At 40.5% G+C, this 20,133-nt stretch overlaps 1 protein-coding gene across 4 annotated transcripts in view; it reads right to left on the reverse strand.

Moving 5' to 3' along the window:
- The window catches only part of STK39 (serine/threonine kinase 39), a 311,340-nt gene that overhangs the window by 102,012 nt on the left and 189,195 nt on the right, over positions 1 to 20,133 (reverse strand). For all 4 annotated transcript variants that reach the window (XM_079925347.1, XM_079925350.1, XM_079925348.1 and 1 more), the window contains exons 13-14: positions 15,250 to 15,312; positions 13,439 to 13,506 (exon numbers count right to left, since the gene is read on the reverse strand). In XM_079925347.1, coding sequence (XP_079781473.1) covers positions 13,439 to 13,506; positions 15,250 to 15,312 — 131 coding nt within the window. The remainder of the gene's footprint in view (positions 1 to 13,438; positions 13,507 to 15,249; positions 15,313 to 20,133) is intronic.

A 20,133-nucleotide genomic window follows, 5' to 3' on the forward strand; every position in this document is an offset into this window, starting at 1 on the left:
TAACAAACACTTCAAAGAATATACACAGATGGTAAATAAGCATAGGAAAAGATCCTCCACATCACATGTCATCAGGGAAATGTAAATTAAAACACAGATACCACTACACACCATTAGAAATGGCCAAAATCTGGAACATTGATAATGACAGCACCAAATGCCGGTGAGAATGTGGAGCAATAGGAACTCTCATTCATTGCTGGTGGGAACACAAAATGGTGCAGCCACTTTGGAAGACAGTTTGGCAATTTCTTACAAAACTACGCATACTCTTACCATACGATCCAGCAATCATGCTGCTTGGTATTTACCCAAAGGAACTAAAAACTTATGTCTACACAAAAACATACACGTGGATGTGTTATAACACCTTTATTCGTAATTGCCCAAACTTGGAAGCAACCAAGATGTCCTTCAGTAGGTGAATGGATAAACCAACTGTGGAACATACAGAAAATGCACAGTGCTCATGGCTACAAAGAAATGAGCTATCAAATCATGAAAAGACGTGGAGGAACCTTAAATGCACATTCCAACTATATGACATTCTGGGAAAAGCAAAACCACAGAAACAGTAAAAAGATCAGTGGTTGCCAGGAGTGTGGGAGGGGGCTAACAGGCAGAGCCCAGAGGATTTTTAGGGCAGTGAAAACACTCTTCGTGGTACTATAATGGTGGATACATTTGTCCAAAATCATAGCATGTACAACATCAAGAGTGGACTGTAATGTACACTACAGGACTTTGAAGAATACGGACATGTCACTGTAGTCTCCCGGACTGTAACAGATGTACCACACTGTTGGGGGTGTACACGGGGAAGGCAGCTAAGCATGTGTGGGGTCCAGGGGTAAATGGGACACTTCCACACCTTCCTCTTAGTTTTGCTCTGAACCTGAAACTGCTCTTAAAAAATAAAATCTTCGGCTTCCCTGGTGGCGCAGTGGTTGAGAGTCTGCCTGCCAATGCAGGGGACACGGGTTCGTGCCCCGGTACGGGAAGATCCCACATGCCGTGGAGCGGCTGGGCCCGTGAGCCATGGCCGCTGAGCCTGCGCATCCGGAGCCTGTACTCCGCGACGGGAGAGGCCACAACAGTGAGAGGCCCGCGTACCGCAAAAAAAAAAAAAAAAAAGTCTTTAAAAAAAAGAAAAAAGTCAAGGAAACATATTCTTCTCTAGAGGCTCCTGAAACGGCACAGCCCTGCCGACGCTGTGATTTTTTAGCCCATTGAGACCCATGTAGACTTCTGACTTACAGAACTGTAAGATAAGAATAAATAATAAAGATGATAAATTTGTGCTGTTCTAAGCCACTAGGTTTGTGGTAATTTATTACAGCAGCAATAGAAAACTAATACAAAGACCAATCAATGAATTTCACTGGGCAGCAGAGACTTCCCACGACACCACCAGTTAACAACTGTATCAATTTTACAAGAAGAACAACGTTTTCTAGCACTCTGAGAATTGCAAAATAAAGTTGAAAGTATATTCCAGGGAGTCTGGTTTCAATGGGGAAAGAAAAGTTAATGCAGAGAAAGCCTCCAAACTGAAATATGCTTGTTGCTTTTCCAAGACTCAACATTTTGAGGAAGAAATCTCACCGCTCGTTATCTCCAGGAATATGGTAACTGAAATAACTTTGCAAACAGACCTCAGAATTATTCAGCTCTGATCAAGAGGACGCGTCCTAAGAGAAAACCTTCCGGGATAAAACTGGAGAGGAGAATTCTTAGAATGCTAAGAGCATCAGGTTACGTCATCAGCAGCTAGGAAAGGTGGAATATAAAAAAGGATAAGAGACAGACTCTGCAAAGTGACAGAAAGGATAACTTAAAACACTCAGGTGTTTGCTAAAATTTCAGGCTATTGCCAGCCAAGGTATCTCAGGTAATTAACATTGACTTAAATGACACCAAATCTTCTTAAGGTACCCACTATTTTAAGACATTTTCTCTTCATGCCTATCTGTTCAATGACATTAAAAAAGCTCATGAGAAAGATGCAAGAGTTCAGGGGAGACGTGTAAGTCCCAGAAATGTGACCAAACAATTGGTCCAGCAATTAAGACTGACTGCTGGCCAGAGCATGGCGGAACTTACGATGAGGGAGAGGACGGCAAGGAGGCAACCCCTCCGCAGGCTGATTCTGGGGTTCTATTCTTGGCACCGATAGTGACTGGTCACGTGACACTGCACAATTCACTGCCCTTCCGAGGTTAGATGAGAGCTGCCCTGAAAACATTCTGCAACAGAGCTGCAGTTGTGGGTAAGCTCCACAGAGACACGCCAGCTGCCACCTTGAAGCTGCCTGTAGGACTCAGGAAGACTTTTTAACAGGGAAACTTCTACTAGAGAGGAGTCTGGAGGAAGAAGCGTAACACACCGACACTTCAAAACTCACAAGTTGAGACCTGGTGCTGAGACCCAGGGGCAGGTATGGCCAATGGATGCTGGTGACAACCCTACAGGAAGTAATCCAAGCTGGATACATAGGCAGGGCAGAGGATGCTCCTGTAAGGATCCTCTTTCAGCATGACTTTGTTCACATCTCTGCCACAGAAACCATCTTGCAATTCTTATAGCACGGAGTCCGTATGTATTTTAAAAAATAAAATAGATTATACCTAAAGTATTATCTCACGTGGGAATTTCTGTAGAGAAAATCTAGTAAAGAAGTACTTTTTGTACACATTTCCACTATAACATCAAAAACTATTGTTCTACTGTAACATCTTTAGCCACATACATACATACAAATCTTGGGAGGCATCTTGATATTCAAAGTTTGTGGAAAATGCCTTTAGTTAAGAATCATTCCGTTGGCACTTGTGCAATACACATGTATTAAGGGTCTATCGCATGCTAGGCACTGTGTAAGGCTCTAAGAGAATAAAGGCAGTCTGTCATCTCCTCCAACAGTTACGTCCCACACACGTCACTTCCTCTAATCCCAGGCTGCTCACAGCAAGCAGCCAAGGGAGGATTTCTTAAAGAACATGCACTGGAGGGAAGAACCCAAAAGAATGGCTGCAAAATGGAACTCGGTGTTTGTGTTCTACTGTTGTTAGCATGTTACACTCAGGAATCATTCATTTTGATGGCTTCTCAGTGCAGTGCCTAAGAACTCAGCCCTAACGAAGAGTAAGGAAGCAGTGTCAGCTGCCACATGGACAGTGACACCTCTTGCTGGCCCAAGTGCCACAACCAGCCCCTAGAATCCCCAGGTGCTTTGATACTGGGCTTACTCCGTTTTATATCTCCAGGTTTCTCAAAGTCTGAGAGCACTTCATCAAGGTCAAAATGCAATGCTAAAGGGGATTTTTCCACTGAGCAGTTTTAAAACATTATTTTTGCACATATAAGGTTTCATATACTGCCATACTGAAAAACTGGGAATTCCGTAAATATCAAATAATACTTTTAAAGTAACATGTTTTGGCACACTCAGTCAAAATATAAAGAAGCCATCCAAAAGGACTGTGTAGATTTATACTCAAAGATATGAAAAGATATCAAAGACATTACTAAATAAAGCAGACCATAAAACATTATGTGTTTTGTGAAATAAAATATTTATACTAGGGCCTTCCCTGGTGGCGCAGTGGTTGAGAGTCCGCCTGCCGATGCAGGGGACATGGGTTCATGCCCCCGTCCGGGAAGATCCCACATGCCGCGGAGCGGCTGGGCCCGTGAGCCATGGCCGCTGAGCCTGCGCGTCCGGAGCCCGTGCTCCGCAACGGGAGAGGCCACAGCAGTGAGAGGCCCGCGTACCGCAAAAAATAAAAAAATAAAAAATAAAAATTTATACTATAACATTATTAACCTAAGTGTAGAAAAGAGTAGAAGAATATTTGTCAAGAGGCTAGTAATGACGTATCTCTGGGTAGTGAGATATAGAAGATTTTATTTCTTGTTCTTTTAATTTACTTTGATTTTCTAAATTTCTAAGATGACCATATATTGCTTGAAAATACAGAACTCTATACATTCCCTATTGCTGAAAGTATTTGCACTTGCAAACATCTGCTTGCTCCACTGTCAGAAAGAAAATGACATTATCTCACAATGAATTGCTTTTAATTCTTCTATTTTGCTTCTCATGCATTACCAAATTTTTCGGAATACAAATCTTCCTTCCTTTAGCATGTTTACCAGCAGAAGGATTTTGTAAATGCAAAAGATCTACACCCTGCACTACCCTGTATCATCTCTACTTATACCATCTACCTATACCACACCACCAATAACACTGGATTAACATCAGAAGACCCAGTCTCCAGCCTAAGTGTACTATCTCTGTGACTGCAGGAAAGTTACTTAACATCCCTGATCTTGCTTTTTCACCTGTAAGCAGCAAACACAGGATGAAAGAAAAAAATTAAATCAGGCAAGTGATGTGACCGTGCTTTTAAAGTTGTAAGACACTACAGATGCTGACTGCTGTTTTCATCATCAACTTTAGTATCTCCTCTAAAATAATATTTTCAGGTATTCCTGTCATAATATTTAATGATGGGCATAACAGGAAACACTGTTAAAAGAATACTTAGGTAAAATGTCAGTGAGAAGACAGGTAAATGTAACAATCTTAAAAATACATGGGTTTCTAATGGCATTCAGAATGGAACTGAACAGAGCACGGCCACGGGGTCAAGTGGTAAACAGCAAGGACCAGCATGCTCAACAGACCCAGGTTCAAGACCCATCTCTGCTTCATCTGAGCTGGAAGGTATTGGACAAGTAACCCCCACGACTTTACGCCTTAGTCTCTCACCTGTGAGATGTCAGAAACAACAGTATCGACGTTGCAGAGGTTTTGTGATGATTAAACACGAAAATGCATACACAGTGCTTATCGCTGTGCCTGGTCCCTTGTGGGAACCTCATCTTTCTGAAGGACCTCACTCACAATATAGCCAAGAAGTACAACAGCGACTCCAATTCTCAGAGGAAAGGAGATTACCGGAGGAGAACATTCCAAAAAATTAAATGCTAAGTATTTTTCATACTAAAGAACAGTATTTCTAATAACTTGGCACCTACATAATAATACACACCACTCTACTGAAAAACAAACATAGTCTTCTCAGGAATCATTTAAGTCTGATAAGGCCTGTACCAAAGACCACAGCCTGACACTGCCCCTGGATTCAACCCAACCATTACTCTTCGCAAAACGTGGGTGTTGAAAAAAATAAACACTGGTTACTATGGGAACAAGTAATCCAAAGATAACATTCAGACACAAGGGCTCTCACCTTCCTTTAACTACCCAGAGCTCTTCTTTTCATCCGTCTTCTTATGGCATTTATCACTTTCTACCTTGTGTTAGAGTCATTTGTGCAGGGTCTGATCTATCTGCCTACACAGTAAGCTCTTCGAGTGCAGAGACCCTGTCATATTCAACTTTGGATTTTCAACAAAGCCTTGCACAAAGAAAGCCGTAAATAAGTAGTTTGTTGCGGGGGGGGGGGGGGGGGGGGGGAAGACCATGTACTAAAAAGCACTGCCACAATTGGTCACTATGACTACACTACTTAACCTTTGGGGGAAAATTTAATCAAGCCCCCCAACCACTTGACGAGAATTAACCTGATTTTACAGACTAGAGAATCATTTAAGAATTCTAATCCCTCCTGAATGACGATAACATGGAATTAGAATTCAGGCAAACTAATGCTAAACAACATTGTTTTTAGCAGCTTCAGCCTTCTTTATGAAATTACAACTTACTAACTCTACAGTTTACCCATATCTAAGTTCACCTTTTAAAAGAGAAACTAAAGTAATAAGTCAAAGTAAGTAATACTGTCATGCTAAAGGATTTTTGTAAAATAAATATCCTATTCCAGAGATCCTCTTCCCCCACAAAGAGGAAAACTATTTTGTTGGTCTAGGGTCTTTAATTGGCCCATCAAGGTCTAATGATATTCCTACATAATAACCAATTAAAGTCATTATTAGCAAATTGATGGGATAGACCAAAGCATCTATGTGTGATAACTGTCACAGTTGCCTTCAGCTAAACTAACTGCAATCCACCGGGCTGCACGGTCAAAGCGTGAACAGCACCCAACACAAAGGAATTAACAATTTAACTGATAAGTTTATCATTTTTCCAAATCACTGAGCCTGACTCTAAGAAAACATGTTTTATGCCAAATATGACTATTCTATTTTATGAAAAATATACTAATGACAAAATATTTGTGCAACGCCTAACTCAAACCAGAAACTGTAATAACATCTACAGACAGTTACATAAATTATGAGGTGGCTCACTTGGGAGCTGGTATTTTTCTCCTCAGACGTAGAGGATTTCCTTATCTTGTACCTAAATTTATGACACTCATTTTTTTCGACAACATTACCATACACACAATGGACAAGAGAATATTTGCAGAAAAGTACATACATGGAAAAAGAAAAAACTACATTTTAACTATGTTCAGCATTTAACATGGAGATGTAAGGTCTAATCCTTTTTCTCCAACCTTACATATAACAGATCAGTTTTAAAAGCAAGTTAAAGCAATATTATATTTTTTCAAAGAAGAAATTAGCCTTTGTCTCCTCAGTCTTTTGCCTATGATCACCAGAATGAGAAGTGGAGAAATAAATATACTACTTGTAGCTAAAATGTATTTGTCTTTTCTTTTCAGAAGGTGGCGTTGTGAAAAGTATTTCCCAGTTTCCTACCTAGAGAATGAAGGTGAGGTTTACCCAGCATCTTGGAGAAGGAAGCCATATCCCTAGCAGGTAGGTCTATAAAATGCTATTTCAAAAAGAAAGTCAGCGTGACCTTTCCAAGAGATGGAGAAAGCAGCCATCCAAACAGCATTAGTTAACAACCGGTGAAATGCTGGCATGAAACGGTGTCTACTCACTAGCCTGTGGAGCACGATACACATACATGTCATGCCCAGATAGCCTCAGGGGATAAGAAAGGCAGGCACGCTGTTTCCTAACACCCAATAGCCACGTGTTGTCTAGACCAGTGACCCACAAGGACAGAGTGAGGGTATATTTGTGTGTGTGTGTGTATATGCATATGTTTGCATATGTATATAAATGTGTCTATATATGTACCATATACATACGTCAGAATCTTGTGGTCTAGATGGAAATGAATGAAAAGGGTACAAAACAGCACATGGATTTCCTAAATCCGATCCACACTGGCCAGAACAACCTTCCAGCTTCCTCTCACACAGGGTGGTACAAGTGATCCAGAGTAGGTTGCACATGGGGACTGGGGTGTGCAGAAATTGTATGGCAGGGACCAACACCAGATGGCAGATTTTGATACTCAATGAGCATGTAACGTTGAAGGTTCTAAGAGAAGCTGGACCTATGAGGGGGTGCTGGTGGTAAAAGAAGAGGCCAGGAGACTGCCACCCCGCACACAAGAGACCACTGAGGGCAACTCTATGACCTGTATTTGTTCATGATTTAAAAAGTGACTCAAGCTGGGGCCTGTGAGGGTGTGCCCATAGAACCCTCTAGGAATGTTTTTAAATGCTGTGTTTCCATTTAGATGATGATCACACTCACACGCACTTATATTCTGGGACATCAGGATAATGTCCATTTCAGGGAACAAGCTACTAGTTCACTTTAAATTCACAATCCCTAACCTCAAGTGATCACCTGTGAAGCCTGTTCATCCTATCACATCTCCCTGGTGAATTGACTCTCCAGCTCTCCTACACAATTATCTCCTCATTTCTCCAACCTTGAACATCTTTTCCTTCCTCACTCTCAATGATGATATTCCTTACCTTACTGAGAGAAGAGAATTAACAGAAGAAGACTTCCACAAGCCCATACCCCAAATCACCAAGCTCCCTGCACCTCTGCCTGCTCTTCCATCACTGCGGCTGCAATGTCAGACATCTATCCATTCTCCTGTCTAAGGCACATTCCACATGGATACCTGGGCATCACCCCTTCCCACCCACCTGAGGACATCAGACTTACAAACGTCCCGTCTTTCATTCCATTTTCCTTCTCTATTGGATCATTTCCAATAAACAATACTTTTAAAAAAAAACCCTCCCTTCATCCCATATTCTCATTGAGCTAACACCCCATTTCTTTGCTCCTCCTGTACAGCAAATTTCTAGCAAGAGTTATCCATACTAACAAGTCATCTATCTTTGTTACATTGTGCTTTCTCTCACCACTCTGTCCTGAATCCAGTTCTATCAAGCATTTATCCCCACCACTCCACTAAAATAACTCTTGCCAAGGTCAAGAATGGTTAAGAATGTATTGATATTTTGCCAAACACAATGGCGAATTCCCAGATCCCATTGTACTTGATCTACTGATAACAACTGATGCAGCTTTTCACTCCTCCTTTCTTGAGACTTCCTCTGTTTGACTTACAGGACCACCGTATGCACCAGTTCTCAAATTTCTCTCTCTAACCCAGAAATGTATCTCCTTTGAAATCTAGGCTCGTGTACCTGAATGCCTACTTGACATCATGAGATAGATTTCCGCTAGACAACTCAAACTGAACTTGTCCAAAACTGAATTCTTGATTCTGCCCAAACCTGAGATTCTAACTGCCCTCCTCATCTCAGAAGATGGCAACTCCATTCATCTGTATTTTCAGGCCCAAACCTTTTAAGTCCTCTCTCCTCCATCCAGAATCTGATAATCGCTTGCCACCTCCATTACTTCCCTCCCTGGTCCAGGTCACATCATCATTTTTTGCGCCAGGGCAATAGCCAGCCAATGGGCCCTCTGCTTCCACCCTGAATGGTCTCTATATGGCCTAGTCTCCACGTTGTAACTCTTCTGCTCACAAACCTTCCACCACGGTTTCCCATCCACAAACAGTGAAATCCAAGGTCTTCACCACAGGCTATATGGCCCTACGTGATTCAGCCCCTGCTAACCTTCAGACCTCACCCCCCACCACCACTCTGGCCATACTGGTTCCCTGGCTGTTTCTATAACTACTTAGAACATCCTTCCTGCTCAGAATATTTGCAATCACTGTTTGCTCTGCCTAGAACTTTCTTCCTCCAAGCAACCTCATGGCTTGGTTCCTCACGTCTGTCAGGGGTCTGCTCAACTATCCCTTTAACTAGAGAGCCCTTTTATGGTATGTAGAATTCTATGATGGCTTCCAACCTTCCTGTCCCCTGGTGTACACGCCCTACATAATCCTCTGCCCTGAGTGTGACCCGGACCTTTAAATATGATGGGCTGTCACTCCTGTGATTAAGTTATGTTTTATGACAAAGGTGCAGGGATTTTGCACATGTAATTCAAGTTCCAAATCAGTTGATTTCGACTTAATCAAAAGGGAGATTATTCTAGATGACACTGGCTTAATTAGGTGAAAAACCTTTAACAGAGGGACTGGGCCCTTGGAGTGCAGGGGAAATGTTCTCCAACTGCCCCTGAAAAAAGCAAAGTCAGGCTGTGAACTGTCTGGAGTGGGATGGCCTGTAGGAGCCAAAGATCTCAGTCCACAACTGCAAGGAACTGAATTCTGGCCACGCCCAAATGAGCCTGAAAGAAGACCTCAAGCTCCAGGTGAGCAGGTCTTAACTGCAGCCTGGTGAGCCACAGCAGAGGACCCAAGTAGGCCGAGTCCAGACTTCTGACCTACAGAAGCTATGAGATGATAAATGGATGTTACTTTAAGCCACGAAATTTGTGGTAACTTGTTACATAGCAATAGAAAACTAACACGCCTTCCTTAATACAGAACAGCACCCTCAGACTTTCTAGCCTCTTGATGAAGCTTTTCCTTCAGAGAACCTGATACATCGTATCAGTAATGCTCGTATTTGAATTGCTCCTCTCCCTACCTCTAGAATATAAGCTCCTGGAGGGCAAGAAATTTGTCTTTTGTTTTTTTCCCTTATTGCATCACAGGGCCTAGAACAGTGCCATGCACAAGGTAGGTGCTTGATAAATATCTATAGGATGAATGAGAGTAGCTGCTGCTTACGTTTATATCAGCAGAGAGTGATCCCCAAAACTTAATAGCTTTTAACTGTTAACTTTCAAAGGCTATTTCTCAAATTAAAGTACAGTTGACCTGCAAACAACAGGGATTTGAACTGTGCAGGCCCACTTATATGTGGATTTTTTTTTCAATACATACATACCACAGGACTACACAGCCCACAGCTGGTTAAATCTGTAGATGTGGAACTGTGTATACAGAGGGCCAGCTGTAAAGTTATAAGCAGATTTTCAACTTCGCTGGGGGTCAGTGTTCCTAACCCCTGCACTGTTCACAACTGTACAAGGATTGCCCTTAAAGGGGTCCAGCAACATATTGAGAGATTCATGAGTTCTTAAATGTAAAAAAACACGAATTTAAATAAATACCTTGTAACCACTGAACAACAAAAAAGATGCATATAAGCAATTAGGCATAAACATGTGTTTGCTAAAAATAAGTTATACTAAAATCCACTTCCATTTTTTGAAAATATCATTGATATGTCTTAATTTCAGAAATACTTTTAATGGATCCTGTTATGATAGCCTTTTGAATAGTCAGTTAAATGTTGACTAAAAGGCAGTCGAGTCAATAGGATTTGTTTTTGATTGAGCAACTATACCAAAAAATACTAGTTAATTATTGAAAGGCATTCAGAAAGTGAGCAGTTTCTAACAGATGCCAGAAGGTTCTGTCCTACTTGAACTGTTGAACACGATAATCAATGTTCTGGATAAAGGTGCAAAAGACAGGGTCATCAAATTGACAAGGGATGTATATACAAACATTGTAACTAATATAACACATTGACAGTCAGGAGTGAAATGTACGGTGGGCGAGCAATGAGTCAAAACCACCAGGTCCACTCTTATAGTGACAAATGCTAAGATGTGCACAGAGTTTTAAAACATAAGTTGCAGTTCAGAGTCAGCCTTGGTAGCCCTTCAAATGGAAAAAACACAATCAGAGGTTTTTGTTTGACTGCTGGGTCATGCTAAATTCATCACCAAAGTACACAGGTATTTCAAAAGGCAATGAAAACTTGGACTGATTTAGGAGAAATTTATAAATTTCTCTATTTAGGAGAAATACAGTGTGAACTGCAAAAAATCACATGATCTAACTACTGTATTCTAGCCTGCTCAGATCACATCTGGAGACCTACATTTAAATATGGGTGCTCCATTTAAAAGGGACAAGGTTAAACTGGAAAATAATACCATGAAAAGAGTTCTGAAGTTGAAGAGGTCTTAGAGTAAACAACGTTAAACAAATTCCTCTCCTGCAGAACTTCTTAGAACCTTTAATGTTAATGTTCCTTGTGATTTCCAAAAAAAGGGGTGTGTGTGTGTGTGTGTGTGTGTGTGTGTGTGTGTGTGTGTGTGTGTGTGTGTGTGTGTGTAATAGATGGATATTACCCGTTGTTTCTTAACTTATTTGAACATGGAACTCTTTCTTCATGGAGAATCTTTTAAGACTAGTGACCCAAGCCACGAACTCAGGAAAACCACCACCTAAGCCCATGAGAAAAAGGGTAACAAAAGCAGATACAGACTAAAAGTCAATAGGAGTAAACAAGGATGATTGTGAGGGGGATATAGAACTATATTGTGAGAAGCAAGGCTAAAGTTACTTTTGCTGTTTTGCCTAGGAAAGGAGAAGAGCAAGACTGGCAAACAACAAATGGCTCTCAGAAAAATGAGAGAAGGCAACTGTTTTATATTGTCCCAGTACCTAGAGCAAAACAATATTTGGAAATAAGGTTTAAAGTATGCATTTTAACACTCTTCAGCAGACTTATCCAGAGAACCTGATATGTGCTCTAAGGGTCAGAATTTGAGCCCAGAATAGGAAGGTCAGCTAAATCTTCAAGAGGACATAGCAATTAAAGCTTTTCAGTATCACAGAGGCGATCAAAGAAAAAGAGTGAACTGAAGTATGCACGGGGACTGGGTAAATACCCAGCAGGGGCACTGAAGAAAAGACTCCTGCGTATGTCCAGTAGGAGGTTGGATGACTGGGCTCTAAAGGTGACTTCCAACACTGCATGCTCAGCGGGCTAGCCTGTAACCTCCGTAGTCTCGCTCACCCTTGCGTCTCAAAGACAAACACTGAGCCCCGCACAGAATTGCTTTCTCAGAAAGATCGGTGAATATTTATAAGTGAATAAATGAACAAGTGAAAAATAAAAGGAGTACCTGTTTCCAAAGTCAAACGAAAAGGGAAAGGGCTATTTCATTCTCTGGAGACTGCTAGATACACTAACTGTGAATCACAAGCAAGGTTACTCTCAAATAGAAGGAAAATAGTCTTGTAATAATTTCACATCTTGACTTGGAAATCAACTCTGAATTAAACTGCACCAAGGGTCACGGTGAGGTTCCCACAGTAAGTATGGGAAAATGCACTGCAGATTGTGAATGACCATCAGGAGGAAGGGGCGATTATGGCGAAGATAATCTACCCTGACAGATTATGATAATTCAGAGGGCTGGAAACTAACCTTGAAAATGAATCCACCTTTTATAGCCATGGCTCTGAAAAAGGCCCATTAGCCATGTGTTCTATTCGTTTAATTGTCAAAGGAGAACATATTTTAAAATGCCTTCAAAAATGTGACAGGGAACTCTACTCAGTGCTCTGTGGTGACCTAAATGGGAAGGAAATCCAAAAAAGAGGGGATATATGTATACGTATAGCTGATTCACTTTGCTGTACAGTAGAAACTAACACAACATTGTAAAGCAACTACTCCAATAGAAATCTTTTTAAAAAAATGTGACGGTGATTGATCTGGTAAGTTCAGCTATTTACAATTAAGTTCAAGCAAATTTCTTTTGTCTTGAGATTCCAAATTCTTAACAAAGAATGCACATTCAATTGACCTTATTTTTAAAAATCCTTGAAATAGAAAGCTTTCATTCACTAGATACAAAGACTAGACTGTCAGGCACCATATTTGTATCCATTTCCTGGAAGACTAAGGGTTCTTTCATAATATATCTATCATTTCAACACAGTGGCTGATCAAACCTGTCACTGAAGAATGTTCTGAACAGGCAACTTGTCGTACAAGCATGGTTTATTTCTGTCAGAGACTGACTGCTGAAGTGAGAAAGAAACTCATTAAAAATCTCTTACTGTGATCTAACGTAAAAAAAGAAAAGAAAAAAAAGAGAAAGAAAAACCCAAGGAAGAAAAGGCAAGGAAAAAAAACTTAATGAAGGGTACACTGAGCCTGCGAATACACTCACATGGTGCTTTTCTTTCTTATTCTTCTTGGGGAAGCAACTAGAAGAGAGCAATTAGTCCTGGGAATACAGCACCCACAGGCTATTTGGGGAGATCAAACAAGGTAACAATTTTATTTTATGCTAATATTATGAAAAGCTACGGAAGGAGATCAGAATATTGTACTATACGTAGGGAAAGTGATGCAAAATAAACAATATTATTTACCTTAATCTTAAAACTAGGTTCACGGCACAAGAAGCTTCTCTGTAGTCTTCACTAGCATTGAGTAAGCCCTTTAAAAACAAAACAGCAAACTGTTATAAACTCGGGAAATACATGCATAAAATCATGATAGCCCTTGACTCATAGAGCCCTTTCTTCCTGGAAATTTCAAATCTAGCTCTTTACACATGCAGGTCTTATTCGTCCATATAAGACCTCTGTGTGAACACTAGAATGGTGTCTACTTCCCATCACAACTGTGGATTCAAATGTTTCATACAGAAAGCCTCAGTAGGAGGACGGGCCCTAGGAACAACTGGTATAAGCAGCAGTTAAGTCCAAAGGAAAGCCATCTAGAGGGGAACCTTGCAACCCGAGCCGTGGACTGTACCGACTGGGCCTGGGTGACGCACAAAGGTTGTGCACTTTAAACCTCATGATGCAGAGGATGGAGGAACCTAGTAGGTGAGGCCACAGTTTACCTTTCTCGCCTTTCTCCCCTAGAGTCTATTTCCTTGAACACAGATCATCAGTTATGACTGCCTCTGCTACACAGCCTCTCCCTACTCCTACCAATTCCTGGACATGAGCCATTCCTACTGGAGTAGAAAAATAACGGATTTTAGGTCAGGACTTGGCTCTGCCGCTGACCAGCTATGCGACTGTGGGCGAGTCATTCTCCGGACTCGTTTTCTCATTTACAAAACGGGGATAATACCTGCCTCAAAAGTTTCCTGGGAGAACAAAATAATGTATATGAAAATGAGTCAAACTGTACCATGTTACTTACTACTAGGTATCCTTATCCCTTTTCCTGTTTCCTTTACTCTTTGCCTTGTGACCTGTTGTTACCCCTACCTTTCCTTTTATCATTCAACCAATCCCTACAGTTTACTTCAAGGTGTTTTACTGAGTTGCCCAATACAACGTAAAGGCTCTGCCTCTAAGTAGTTGTGCAACCTCGGCTGAGCCACTTCACCTCTGCAAATCTCTGCTTCCTCAGGTATAAAAGATAAGGGTCAAGGACTAGATGTCTAACCTGCAATCATGAAATCCCATCACTCTCTCTCCTCTGCATACAGCTGTTTCATAAAATACAGATCAGGTAGAACAGAAATACATTTAAATGGAATATGCAGCTTTGGAGGGAAGATGTGATCCTCCGGCTGGTGATACTTGAAAGTGTAACCACTTTGAGAGCTGAAGGGCTTGCCTATTAATTACACAGCAAAACCAGAACGGGGGCCTGCATTCTGGTTCTATGTCCACAGCCCCTGCCCTGGATAGCTCAGCATCCTTCATCAGCACCCGACACAACTCGTGGCACACGTGTTCCGTCATATAACTTTTAATATGAATTCATTCACAGTCACTGGACTATTATTTTTACAAGGCGAGTTGTAGAGATAAATTGGCCCATAAAATTCAGTGATAAAAGAATTATAAAAACAGTTTAGAAATCCAACCAGGAGCAAAAAAGAAAAGTATCAATTAATTATAATGTTTTGTGGCTGGAATCTAGCAGAATGGTGAGTCATTTTCTTTCCTTTTCTCATTTCACACAGTACCAGCAATTTCAAAAGCAGTCTGGTAATCAATTCTTGCTCTTGAACCTATCATTTAAAGGTTGGAGGCCCTGAAAATCACAGTCAATAGTGACAGTCCTCTCTTCTCCATACTTATTAAAAAAGTGTCTACAAGCCCCTGCTTTGGAAGCACCACCCTGATATTGTCTATCTTTCTAAAATGTCAGGTTTTGTTAAAAGAAAAAAGAAAATCTGTCTACAACGTAAATGACAGGCAGAGAAACGTACCTGAGGGTCCTGCACAGACAGGGACTGTATCTGCTTGGGTATGCTGCTGGCGTTCACTGCGATCTGTTAACAGAGCCACCGTTACAGCACGTAAGAACACCAAAATAAGACGTTAAGCTCAGTGTGGTTACAGTAAGTCTCACTTATCAGAGACAAAAATCTTAAATAATTTAAGTAATTTTAAAGCACCATTTCCCAGCGTGTGGTCCTTTGACTACTTGCATTGGGATCACCTACGACACACGTTAAAGATTCCGGGGCACCATCCAGCCTATGATTCAGAATTTCATGGAGACAGAAGAGAATCTGTATCTTTAATAAGTGCCCCAGGTGATCCTTAAGCTTTTAGAGAACCACCAAGCTAAAGTGAAAAGGCAGGGACTATTTGATATTTTAAACCTGATAACAGAAAGATGCCCAACGACCATTTTTTTTCTTGTCACACAACTTCATTGCAAGTTAAGGGCCCCCTAATGAAAGGATGTTAGGATTAGCACAACCTGCCCCTTTAATCATTACTTTGAACAATTTATTCACAGCACTGGATTTCAAAAATATGTAAGGGTAGCTGGATTTTTAAAACACATTTTCCCCAAAAGAAAAGCTAGAGTAATAGGTTATATTTTTCTCTCCAAGCTGGAAACCTGACCCTCATGTGATACCCAAAATATTTCTGCCTCAATCCCTACTTTTGTGAACTCTGCCCTGGAACAAAACTTGAAAGGCAAACTAAAAGAGAAACAACATTGACAAAGAATGAAAAATATATATTATTCCCTAAACTTACTATCGATTCTAAAATTATCAGAAGTCATCAGAAATTCTTTGTGGCAAGAGTTTTCTAAAGTTTAAGAGCGTAAAATTCTTACTCTCTCTGCTTCTGCGAAAATAACTCTGTTAGTAATGAAGAAATAAGGGGAAGTATACCCACGTCTGCAGTTTCCTTTGAACTGCATCCAAAAACAAAGACCGACAGATGAATAGATGGCTGTGCATGAGATGAAGTATAGTAATGGCAGAATCCAGGTGATTGCTGGGTGGATGTTCACTATAAAATGTTTTTAATGTTGCAATATTTTGGAAGTTTTTCATATTAAAATGTTGGGGAGAAATGACTATGTTAGAAGAACAAACAACCTGTGTTCATTAACCAGCCAGAGGGCCTTGGTCTATCCCAAATGATCTCTTGTAAAGAATTTTTCAGACTGATTCCACAACCTTTTTTTTTTTAAACTTAAATTTTTTTCTTTTTATTTTTTATTGAAGTATAGTTGATTTACAATGTTGTGTTAGTTTCTGATGTACAGCAAAGTGAGTCAGTTATACATATATATATTTTTTCATATTCTTTTCCATTATGGTTTATTACAGGATATTGAATATAGTTCCCTGTGCTACACAGTAGCACCTCGTTGTTTACCTGTTTTATATACAGTAGTGTGTATCTGCTAATCCCGAACTCCTCATTTATACCCCCCTTTCCCCTTTGGTAACCGTAAATATGTTTTCTATGTCTGTAGGTCTGTTTCCGTTTTGTTAATAAGTTCATTCTTAATTAAGGTTTGAGATACTACCAAAAGCCACATCACATCACCTACAGAATATCCTACCTTTAGTCAAAGAAGGTTTGTAATACGGAAAATTCTTAATGGCATTTACCAGAGGTGACAACTTCTCTTTCCCCTGGGGAGGCCCATCTCATGCCCTGTCCCTTACTCCCGGACAGTTAGGGGCACAGAGAGCTATTACCGTGCAACCTCACTGTGTAGATGTAATCCTGCACGTGATGAAGAAACCAGTCTCCGGCTCCCACTGGGGCAGGAAATGTGCAGAGTGGACAGGAGTGCTGGAGAGGGAGGTTCCCTGCACAAAACATCTTCCTTGACAACCAACTGTAGCCTGCCAAATTTCACCATTATGGACCCCATTCTACCAGTTTAGGGCATGACTTCTGGGCATGCATTTTTAAATGTAAAAACGTACAAGAAACCTAACACATTAAGCAGCTGTCATTCATTAACAGTATAATATAAATTTGTCTATTGGAATTTTTAAAAATTTTAAACAGTTTGCTATTAAGAAGGATACTTGAGAGAATGGGTGTTTTGATAGCAGGGGAAGAGAAGAATAACAGATTAATGTTGGACACGGCCCTGGAGACAGGCCTCTGGGACTGAGTGAAAGAGGAAAGCACCTTGGAATAGAGACAAAAAAGGGACAACATCCACTTTCTAATTTTTCATAGTGCTCTATCTAATCTTCTCATTTTCTGTTTTTAAAAATACTGCAGCTAAATGCACTGTGTTATCCTGGATTAGATCCTGGGACAGAAAAAGGATGTTAGTGGACAAACTAATGAAATACAAATACAATCTGAGATGTAGCGGATAGTAATGGAGCACTGATGGTTTTTAGTTGTGACAAACACGTCAGGGCTACGAAAGAAATTAACGGTAAAAGAGCATGGATGAAGAATGTACAGGAACCCTACAGAGTACACTATCTTTGCAAATTTTCTGTAAACCTAAAATTACTCCAAAACAAAAGGTTTATTTTCAGAATTACAGGAGATTCTAAGTTTAACAACAACTAGTTGGAAAGCCAGTCACCTGTAATAAGAACACCTTTTACAAAGTGACATCATAAAAGCATCAAGCAAAAGCCGTCTGTGATCCAGTACAATCAATTTGGAGGGAGAAATCAAATCTTTGCCTCCAACTACAAATGGGTATAAGACAACATGAGAGCTGACAGGCGTCTGGAAAACACAATGTCATCAGAAATAATTTCAAAAAGCTAAAGGCAGTTTTAACAATCATCCAGCAATAGCACTGAGTAACATAAGCAATGAATTTAGCTTTCACACTGTGTCTAAGCTCTGGTAAAATACACTCAACCTAAATCCAAACCAAATGGATTTTCTCCTCAGAACAAAATATCAGAGTTGGGAAACAATTAACCTAGCCTAGACCTACAACAAAATTCTTCAATATACCTGTCATGGGCCCTACAGGGCTTCTGTCATCAAACCTTCCCACCCGGCACCATTACACTTGATTAAATAAGGACAACTTTTCCAAGGGATTTCTGAAATGTCTTAGTCGTTTTGCTTTTTTGTTTGCTTGTTTGGGTTTTTTTTTTTTTTTTAAGACTTCTGATAGGCAGGTATTTAAAACAAATCTTCAGGTATTTGCAGCACTCAATCTTCCTGGATTCCAGTCTGGGCTTTGGATTCAGAGCGACTAGTGCGGCTTTCCTAGTCAGTGGGTCCTTCATCCTAGTCACGTATCAGAATCACATGAACAGATTTTTTAAAAATCAGAGTTGCCTTGGACATCACCCCCAACCACCAAATCACAATTTGATTTGCTGGGTCTAGGGATCAGCATTTTTAAAGCCTTTGGTTTTTCTGATGTGGAGCCAGGATTGCAAACCATGTTTTCATGACCCCTAACAGAAGGGCTACTATAAACCGAGTGGTTCCTTAATAGAAGCCTTGGAAAATGTCCTCCTCACTTAAATGAAACCAAAAGAAACTGTGAATTGAAACATAAAGTCAGGGCTTCCCTGGTGGTGCAGTGGTTAAGAATCTGCCTGCCAATAAAGGGGACACAGGTTCGAGCCCTGGTCCGGGAACTTCCCACATGCCAGGCAGCAACTAAGCCCGTGCGTCACAACTACTGAGCCTGCGCTCTAGAGCCCGCGAGCCACAACTACTGAACACATGAGCCACAACTGCTGAAGCCCACGCACCTATAGCCTGTGATCTGCAACAAGAGAAGACACCTCAATGAGAAGCCCACGCACCGCAACAAAGAGTAGCCCCTGCTCGCTGCAACTAGAGAAAGTCCGCACGCAGCAACGAAGACCCAATGCAGCCATAAATAAATAAATTTAAAAAGAATAAAAAATAAAGTCAGTTTTACTTTTATATAAAAAATTAAGGTATAAAAATTGCTTAAAGAATTATAAGACGTGTACTGATTATTCTGGAGACTGACAAAAGGATTCCAAAATCACTGGTCAAAAAGAAGATCAAACCACAACAATGAAAATTTTTTATAAAGCAAAAAAAAAAAAATCAATAATGAGATAATAATTGAAAGGTTTTATATAAGCTAGGATGTTGTATCAACTAGGAAACCCTACCTAAGAAATACCACTTATTTGGTATTTGTCCTTGCAAATACCACTCCCGAGCCCTACCCCCAAAGAGATGAGCAGCTTCTGGAGAGAAGGCCCTCTTCTGTGCTTTTGTATAATTCCCACAATGCCACAGTGCCTAACGCAGCTCCATGGGAAATCAGATTAAACATTTGTCCAATTAACTAACTTCTTTATTATTGTTATATTATTAACCTTTAGTCTCCACTGGCTTCCACCATCCAAGTGGAATAAGATACTAAATAAATGAAATTAGCATGAATTATTTACTTATTACAAACTAATAATTACTAGTAGGTGACAAATACTTTGCAAGGCTATTTCTTAAAAACCAGGTTAAGAACACACTAGGACCCATTTCTCACTAAGTTTGGCTACGAATCTCATTAGACAAGTGGTGTAACTCTGGAACTTTACGTTTTACACTGGAATTTCTCATCTCCAAATACGGTCCTGTACCAGGCACATCTACCCAAGGTCCCTCTGGCAAATACCCCACCCTTGCCTTCTCAGTCTTCTCCAACTAGTGCTGTAATACCTGGACATTCTGCCTATACTTCCAGGAAGCCAAATAGCCCCTTACAAAATAAGCATTTCTAAAATGCCCCTTCTTTATTGCAGCATCTCACTCTTAAGTGTGGAACTACTAAGACTACTTTTTCTGAACTTCAGCTCGATTATAAAACGTCTTCTGATCCTTCCCCCACTTCTTACCTACTT

Source organism: Stenella coeruleoalba (genome assembly GCF_951394435.1).
Source record: "Stenella coeruleoalba genome assembly, chromosome: 6".
In the NCBI taxonomy this organism is placed as follows: Eukaryota; Metazoa; Chordata; class Mammalia; order Artiodactyla; family Delphinidae; genus Stenella; species Stenella coeruleoalba.